A 9,591-nucleotide genomic window follows, 5' to 3' on the forward strand; every position below is an offset into this window, starting at 1 on the left:
AAAAATTCAAGTTCATGAAAAGTAAATATAGGTGAGTTTATTTCAAGACCAAAATCGCCAAACTTTTGGCAAGATAAACGATTTTTCTCAGCTCTTATGTTACAGCAAATAGCCATGGACCAAAATATCAAAGTCAACTGTTTGGAAAACCAGATCACAGTGATGTTACAAGAGATTGAAGCTTTTTTATTCATATTATTCAGTGGACGAAAATTGTGGGTTTATAAACAATTAATTTGTTATTAATTTGCTATTAATTTGTTACACCTTTAATTGATTGATAATTACTATAACACTCCTTCACTTAGAGATAAGAACATTTTTACAAGGACGTTTTTATATACTCGGTAAGTGTTATTATTATTTATTATTGTAATGTGTTATTATTATTATTATTATTATTATTATTATTATTAGTAGTAGTAGTAGTAGTAGTAGTATTGTTTCATACCTTAATATCTTGGTTTTTTTTTTATCTTATATATATTTTTTATATACCACCTGTAAAATGTTACAGTAAAAACATTTTACTGTACATGCAGTAAAAATATGATGATAATGATCATGTTGGATCTATCCCACTTTCACCAATAAAAATAGACTGAAAACATCTTTTCTCACAAGCTTTTCGTTGGGTTTAATGTGTCCGGGTTAAATTGCGCCTGGTCTGAGGCCACGGACTGGAGGTCTGAGAATGAAGCCAAAACGAAGGCTCGCGCTTGGCTGAGGCGCGCGCACATCTCCACAATCACAAAACACTTTTCATTTATGTTCAACAGCATGCGCGCGTGTATGTCTAAAATTATTCACAATAATAAGGAACAAGGAATTATTCTTATAATTATAAAGCCTAATGAATCTCAACAGACCCGCAAAGTGCGCACGAGACGGGGTCACAGCTGTCAGATCGTCTTTAACGTCAGTCACATGACAGCTGGAGCAGCTTATTAGGATCCAGAAAACAAGGATTAAACAATTATGATCTATGACAAACAAAATGAACAAGAACTTATATCTGACCATGAGAGCAGTCGGACCCAGGCAGAAGAAGGTCCGTGTGTTTCTGTCAGAGCCTGCTGGCTGTAGCCCCGTGCATAATTTTGCGCACGGGTGATCAAACTTCAGAAACACTTTCTGATTGTGTTTCCTGCACCCCCACTAGTGTCAGCGGGACGGAGGTGTGAGGATGGGAGGAGGAGATGGGGCGGAAGAGGAGAAGAAGGAGGGGCGGCCGTGCAGGTGCATCTCAACCCGGCTCAGGTGTGTCCAGACGGATTGAGCTTCATCTGGGTCGGCTCGCCTCTCCTCTAAACCCCACAGTCTCTGTCCTCCACTCCTCAGCCAGGTAGCTGCATAATAATGATAATAATCATTAATTATAAAATACAACATCATTTCAAGGTGTTAAAATACAACCAGTTACACATCTGCATGGCATTTACGGTTCAAGTATTGTATTAGTTTTTGCAGGTGTCAGTGTAAAATAAAACTATTTACACACGAAGTCTGCACTGGAGACGTCCTGTTGTCTCCATATATTGCGTTCTCTCGCGCTTAAACTCCTCGGACCAGGAGATCTGTCTGTCTTTTCTCTTTGTTTCCTCCTGGTAAATCCGACTTCATGCTGTAACTGATTGCGCCCCGCCGTAAGCCGGTAAATGTGAATCTGAACTCACCTTGATCAAATGAAATCTTTTGCGCCTCGCGCTCTTCGCTTGCGCAAGACAAGCCCCCAGGAGTCTGTCTTATGACATGTGCTGTAGTAATAAAGCTGACTTAACTCGACCTTACCTTCCAGGTAGCGCTCCCAGCTCCTCCTCCTGCGGCATCACGCCCCTCATAGGTGACTGTGAGTGGGCTGAGGCTCACCTGGCTCACCTTACCGCCGCTCTGTAACTCGATGCCTCGGCACAGCGGCTCCGCGACACCAGCAGGTTATATTGTCAGAGACCGGAGCTGCTCTCCGGAGAAGCACGCTGTGTGCTGACATGGAGCAGGTCTACGGGGGTCTGGGCCGCTGTGTGTGCTGTTTCTGGCTCGCTGTAGCCTTTGACATCGTGGGCCTGGCGGTGCTGCTGATCGGGGTGTTTGTGAACGTCTTCTTCTACGACCTGCTCATCTACGCGGGCGCCATCGTCATCTTCCTCAGCCTCATCTGGTGGGTGTTCTGGTACTCCGGGAACATCGAGGTGCCCCCGGCGGAGCTGGAGGATGATGTCGGCTTGTTGAAGAAGGACAAGGGAGCTCTGAGCGGCTTCACCGGGGCGGTGAGGCGCCTCTCCAGCCGCGTGACCAGCGGCATCAGGAGCTCCTTCCGCAGGAACGGAACACCGGGCCACGGGCACAACAGGTCAACCAGAGGGCCCCCGGGGGCCCCGCAGGCGGAGCAGGTGGCCGTCGCCATGGATACGATGGCCCCGCAGGAGGATACCCCGCACACTGCTGTCTCCACTGTGGCGGGCTGTGACGTTCAGATGCCGCACACAGCAACAGAGACTTCACCTACATAGTGGATTCCCGCAGGTGAAGACCTCACAGTAAGACATAAACTGAATTGAATAAACTTTTTAAAAAGATTTTTTTTAAAATCCCATAAATAATCAATTATTTAACTGAAATAACCGAGTGAACAAATCAAACTTCTCCAAAAAGGAACAAATAATTAACATTATTAGATACATGTATTTAAATATTTGGCAGTTCAGCTTCAGTCTGCACATGGAACAGCCTCCAGGAATAAAAAAAAAAAAAAAAAGGCTCCTGAGGTCAAACTCCAGATGTGACCCCATTCAACTAAAACCTTTACTAGCCATAACAAAGAAAGAATAGAGCTTTCAAAAAAAAACTTTATTTTTCTGTGTTTTAATAGTTGTAGTTATATTTTCTGTGACACTTACAGTATGTCCCCCGGTGATGATCGAAAGGCTGTTTCAAACTCCAGACAGAAAATTAATTGATTTGATTATTTGTTTCAGTCATTTTGCAAGCAAATATGTCAAACATTTGCTGGTTCCACCATCTTAAATGTGAAGATTAGTTGCTTTTCTTTGTCATTTATGTCAGTAAATTAAGAGTCTTTGGGTTTTCACAATGTTTTGACATTTTAAAGACTAAACTGAACAAAACAAGGATTGTGTGTATACAAAGAATGTAAAATTCTCACTACACTGAATCTGTTCATTTGCTAAAATAAGGTCTACAGAGTTTGATCAGAATTAAAGTTTAATTTGATATATTACCACTGGCAGCATGGCCCCATAGGATTAAAGCTAAAACTGATCTAACAAAAAGATTTTCATTATTGTTGCTGTTATTATTATTTTATATCAGTAAAAAATATAGTCAAGCATTACAAATAGGGCAACAACTAATGATGAGTTTCATTATTGATTAATCTGTTGAATATTTTCAGGATTAATCTTTAAGTCTATAAAATGTTAAAACATTGTGAAAATAGCCTAAAGGGATCACTTCATATCACTTCTTTTGTCCAACCAACAGTCTAAAACCCAAAGATTCTTCATTTATTGTCAAAAATGACGAAGAAAGGCATCAAATCCTCACATATAAGAAGCTGTAAGCATTCATTCATTCAGTTTTAATTACATTAATTAATGAATTTAATTTAAGATGGTTAAAGGGTCCAGTTGTATAAATAATCTTTGTTCAGCATAAATCTATATTTTAAAAATCTAAGAACTATGGACAACATGTTTTTATGAGGCTGGGCTCCCTGCTCAGTATATTCTCTTTCAGTTTGATGTCGTCTAAATGCAGAACTAAAAGGACTACCTGTGGCTGAGGCAGTAAAACTCTTATCACTGGATCAATGATTAACCACAGTAAAAGACAAGCCCTGGGTTTAAACAATAGCAGACTCACCTGAAACTTCCCTGAACGCCTCATCATCCATAGATTCATGTAAACACCTGTGATAAAAATGCACACAAATGACTCTCTGATCAAACTCCCCTCTGCTCTGCACACACTTTAATAATGTTTCATCCATTTTCTCCTCCACAGAGACTTGACCTACAGTGTCTTCAGCTGACTCCAGTTGATGCTCAACTTTTCTACTGTTTAATGTGTCTTTAATGAGAAACTAATATGAATTGATGATGAAGTGTTAGCAGTTGTTTTTCAAATGTATATTTTCCTAATAAATATTGTGTTTTAATCAGTATGCATCCAGTCTTTTTGAGATCGATAGACAAAGTTTCACTTTTAGAACAGATACAGTTCTACAAGTGAAGCCAATCTCACAGGAAATTTATTAAGTGAAATGTGAATAGTATTTATTTTATTACTGCTTGTGGGGGAAATCATAGAAAATGTGAACCTCAGCTAACAACTAATAAGCAAAATAACCCAGATGAAATTTGAACATATTGCAAACCCCTAAAATCTCAATCAAAACCTAACCGAGAAGGTGTGATTGCACTTTTTTATAATAGCAAACATTTGCTGTACTGTACCAAAAAAATAGAGTGATTTTTTGTAGGATACATATGAACTAACCTGGTTTTGTTACACAGGACCATCTGGGAAGTCGTCTTCAGGAACTGTTTGGAAAAGGGCAGGCACTTTCAAAAAACTCTTGGCAGGTGATTGGATGAACCATCTGTCTATCAGGGGCTAACTTTAACCAATCAGATCAGACTCTTGCTGAAGCCGGTTGAGAGAAGAGTGAAAACATCTTTTCAATGAAGCCTTCAGTGCTGTTCTTTGTTCTTCTTTCAATTAAGAAATCCTCTTCAGTTCTGATATAACTGATGCTATCACAGCATCTATGCTAACCTCTTCAGGAGCCGCCATTGTTTGTTAGAGACGAGTTGCCTCCATGGACTCTTCTTGCTGTCGTCATACCTAAAATCACACCTATAGCTGCCAGTGGTCCCTCTTAGGACGCTGATGGATAACTTGAAGCCTGGCAGGATTGATTTTCACAAATCCAGTTGCCTCACAAAGTTTAAGTATGAACTGACTGTGAAAATGTGTTGCATAAGGATGCACAATAATTTCAGCATGTCATCAGTATTAGCCAATAAAGGCTTTAAAATAAAATATTGTATCGGCCTGAAATGAATATTTCTGCTGGTATGATAAGTTGACGCTTCAATCATGCACAAGACGTGTTAAATAGCAACCATTTGCTTACTAGTTTACCATATCAACTTTATAGTTGAATACATAATGTCAGTGTTGCATTCACTTGTTTCCGCTGCCACCAAGGGGACAAAAAAATCAGTAACTGCAGGGTTAAAGGGATAATTTGGATTAACTGAACTGTGTTTGTATGAGGTACTTATCCACAGTTAGTGTATTAGCTACAGTAGATAGTGGTTGACACGTCCCCATTTTGGAGAAGCAGCAAGAGTACTGCTGTGTTGTTTTGAATGTTTTACCCACTTTACCTTGTTGTCAGACAGCATTTGTCTCAACAAGAAACTAAAGTTATAACGTCCTCTCCAAAGCCACCAGACTCCTTTGGGAAAAATGCTAATTTTACTTCACAGAATACTTATCTCCAGCTGCCTCATTCGGTTGGTTAGTTTGTGTTATTGTGGGATCTCGGTGAATCTGAACACAGACTTTAAAACACAGAAGTCACACAATAGCACAATCAAACTACCAGGTAGAGGCAGCAGAAGACCATCAACTTCTGTGTTCTATGAGGTAAAATTTTGTTTTTGCCAAATGAGTCTGGTTGGTTTGTAGACACTGATATTTTCCTGTCAGAAAGAGTTGACTGACAGTAAGGTAAAGTGGTCAAAATATTCTAAATATAGTGTACACAAAAACTTACATTAATTTTTGTTGTGTTCCCATTTATGTGCCCCATTTATATTTATATTCTGTAACAATTTTACGAGCTGCTGAACGGCTGAATGTCTAGGTTGGTTGCAGGACTGGGTCAGGGCTAAGTTCATGATAACATGAATGACATCATTTGTTACTGAGAGGCAACACATTAACTACAGCACAGTTTGATGAATTGGCACTGGCCCCGACTCTGACGCAGGTTTCCATTTTTTTCCTTTGACTGAATTAAATATGTTAAATGAAGTAAATCATTGGTGCACTGGAGGTCATGTGAGAGTACGGCTGTCAGCTCTTCATTCAACAGTAGTCATAGCTTGTAATATCCAGCCTTGGGGAGTAACAGATTACATTACAAAATTACAAAAAAGGTAACTAAAAGAACAATATCCTACCATGCACACTGCACACAGCTGCCAATTCATTATCAAGACCTCTGGTGAAAAAATGCTTCACTGGGTGGAAATTTCACATTTTTTTGTCTTTAGATCAACCAACCAATCAATAACTTGGACACAACAAAGAATGGAACAGCTGGAAAATTTGCAACAGCTGCATTGACTTATCTATTATCAATCAACTGCATCTGTTTTGATAATCAATTCATTGTTTGAGTCATTTTTTAGTAATAAAAAAGTTAAAATGATCTGATTTCAGCTTCTTGAATGTGAATATTTTCTGGTTTCTTTACTCCTCTCATGATATCTTTGAGTTGTGAACAAAACAAGACATTTGAGGACGTCATTTTGGACTTTGATCAACATTTTTCACCATTTTCTGGACCAACCTACTGATCAATTAATTGAGAAAATAATCAACTGATTAATCAATGAAGAAAATAATTGTTGAAAAAACTATATTAGGGTCAACTAATAATCCAAAAGTAATGGAAAGTAAGCAAGTTACATTACTTTAATATTGTGATATTTGGATTACATTACTGACATTACATGCACCTGAAGCATAGAGGATACTAAACCACCTCACAAACCATATGCTATCCTTTTTTTTGTGACCTAAAATGAAAATCCATCCAAAAATAAACTTTCTCTTTCTCTTTTATTTGTGTGTAGCTGAATCTAAATAACAGGCTGTGGGTCGGCACAGCCTGCAGGTAGCCCAGAAAGCAGGAGCAGCTTCTACTGTGATAAGAGGCTACCAGCTCATGTGGACCATGCTGTGACCCTTACCTTACTAAATTCTGTGTTGATGATGTTAGTTAGGACTTAATGACTTACTGAACCTTGTGAACACTGAAACCTGTTGCAGTAGAAGGGAAAAGATCATATAAATGTAATGCGATGAAATAAATGTGAGCTGGTGACTATGATGATGAGTTTTGGTGAAAAGAGTCCTGCTGGAGAAACGGAGGTGTAGTTGGCAGCAGGCTTCCTCGTTCCCACCCACGTTGATAAGAAGCCTCAGTGTTTAACCTTTGGAACCAGTTGGTTTTATTATGCTGCTGTTCCCTCTGACTGTGTCTGTGTTCTGCTTCAACACTCTCTGCCTCCTTTATCCACTCTACACTGCAAAACAAGTCCATTCACACACCCTGAAGTGGGAAGAAAAAAGAGGACTTATGATTAGATCCAAGAAAATACACATAAGGAAGGAACCGCTGGACAAACTAATAAACCTAACAACAAACATAAAACACTTAAACCTGCAATGATCTATTATTAATCATTATTAACATAGTCAGCATCTATTTTGATAATTGATTAATCATTTTGAGTCTTTTTTTTTTAATATAAAAAATGTTGAGTGTGAATATTTTCTGGTTTCTTTACTCCTCTCTGACAGTAAACTATATTTTTGAGTTGTGGACAAAACAAGACATTTGAGGACGTCATCTTGGACTTTTAGAAACACTGGTCAATAACATTTTATGGACCAAACAACCAATCAATTAGTACTGAAAATGTTAGACAGATTGATCAATAATCAAAATAATCATTAGAGGAAAGACTTGAAAAATAGTTTTTTTTAGCTGACAAGACGGTGACGGGACTCCTCTCTAGATGATTTTTTCTGGTGAGCAGTGAGAGTTTTACAGGATGAATTTCACTGAATTCCACAGGGCAGAAAAATGAAACAATACTCTTCATGATCATTTAAAACCCTTGGCAAAAAATGGCCATGGACGCAGGACACAGGGCCATGTTGCCACTACTTTGGAAATATAAGTCATGAGCCACCACGTCAGGCATACATCCAACTCTCTGGCTTTAGTTAATAATTGTATAACACCAGAATCAAGATCAAATAATCAAATCTGGGTTTGACTATGAACTGACTTGCAAAACTCACCTGACAGCCATACACTGATCATATGATATGATATGATATGACATAATATATTAACCTTGGTATAGATCAGTGGTGCCCAAACTGGGGGGCGGGCCCCGTCAGGGAGGGTATGGATGACCAGGGGAGAAATAAAGAGTGAAACGAAGTTGAATGAATTTGACCTATGTTGGGGAAATAAATAAATAAGAGTTTGCTGATTCTATTCTGCTTACCTTATTTCACTAAAATTCAACTCTGGAGGGGCACTCCACATGGCATTTTAAAACATTCTGTCCATTTTGTCCACATTTCGTCAAGTAGAGGGGCACTTTAGTGGACACTTTACCACATTTTGTCCAGTGGAAAGGCACTTTAATGCATGTTGTCCACTAAGATACCTTAGAGGGCACTATATCACATTTTAGAGAAGCACTTTCAAATGCACTTTACCATATTTTGTTCAGTAGGAGGGCAACGCTGAGGGAACTTTTTAATGTTTTGTCCACTGGAAGGGCACTCCAGATGGCATTTTATCACGTTTTGTCCACTAGAAGGGCACCCTAGAGGGCATTTTACCACATCCTGCCCAATAGACAGGCCCCTTGGAGGGCACTTTACCACATTTTGTCCTGCAGAGGGACACTTTAGAGGACACTTTACCGTGTTTTGTCCACTGGTAGGGCACCTCAGAGGACACTTTGCCACATTTCATCTACTAGAGGGGTACTTTAAAGGGCAATTTACCATGTTCTTTTCATTGAAAGGGCCCCTTGGAGGACACTTTACCACTTTTGTCCAGTAGAAGAGCACCACAGAAGGTATTCTATCACATTTTGCCCCCCCTTGTGTCCACTAGTGTATGTATTCCATGTATGGCTGAGCTCAAACTGCTCTCAGAGCTCTCCTCCAACTGTTCCTTTTTGTATTTGTATGGAGTGTGGAGAAAATGTCCCTTTGATGACTCCTAGAGGTAGCACCATAAAAGACAAAAGCACATCCTGTTACAAATGGCACATACACTAAGTAGCATATACCTTAAATATTACTAATCTATATTTCACTAATAATGTATTATGCTGGTTATGTTCTATTTATTACATTTTCAGTTTTCAAGATATACAGAAATTCTATGTTTATGCACATATTTGATGCTACAGATTAGAAAACATGACACCCCTCTTTTTTATATACTCATGTATATATTTCTTTTATACTATTGTTATACTATTTTGTCATATATTTTAATAGAATGCACTTTTGTTTTTAAATGTTTTTTAATTTCTCTATGCTTATATATTTTCCATTCTTGAATGGGAGTACCTGCAATGTGAGCAATTTCCCCGCAGGGATCAATAAAGTATTTCCGATTATTACTGATATGTATTTTATCTTGTTAATCAGCCTGGAATTGAAAACTGAAATCTATTGAGGGGTTCTTTGAATCATTTGGTGCAAATAAATTCCGACCATGCCATATATGCC

General features: G+C 38.8%; 1 protein-coding gene across 2 annotated transcripts; it reads left to right on the top strand.

Moving 5' to 3' along the window:
- Positions 1-1,845: 1,845 nt before the first annotated feature.
- On the top strand, positions 1,846-4,183 carry LOC146310092 (transmembrane protein 238). Of its 2 annotated transcripts, none has more exons than XM_084744172.1 (2): positions 1,846-2,523; positions 4,024-4,183. In XM_084744172.1, exon 1 carries the CDS (start codon positions 1,989-1,991, stop codon positions 2,508-2,510), a length of 522 nt encoding a protein of 173 aa, XP_084600298.1. In that variant the 5' UTR covers positions 1,846-1,988; the 3' UTR covers positions 2,511-2,523; positions 4,024-4,183. The 2 variants fall into 2 exon arrangements, with proteins under 2 accessions (XP_084600298.1, XP_084600297.1); XM_084744171.1 differs by having other exon boundaries at positions 1,847-2,537.
- The last annotated feature ends 5,408 nt before the right edge of the window (positions 4,184-9,591 follow it).

The sequence above is a fragment of the Lutjanus erythropterus genome, chromosome 19 (assembly GCF_056507025.1).
Source record: "Lutjanus erythropterus isolate fLutEry1 chromosome 19, fLutEry1.hap2, whole genome shotgun sequence".
Lineage (NCBI taxonomy): Eukaryota > Metazoa > Chordata > Actinopteri > Lutjaniformes > Lutjanidae > Lutjanus > Lutjanus erythropterus.

What these genes read in the sequence shown, in the direction of transcription:
- LOC146310092 (XM_084744172.1), top strand. Translation starts at nt 1,989, where the DNA reads ATGGAGCAGGTCTACGGGGGTCTGGGCCGCTGTGTGTGCTGTTTCTGG.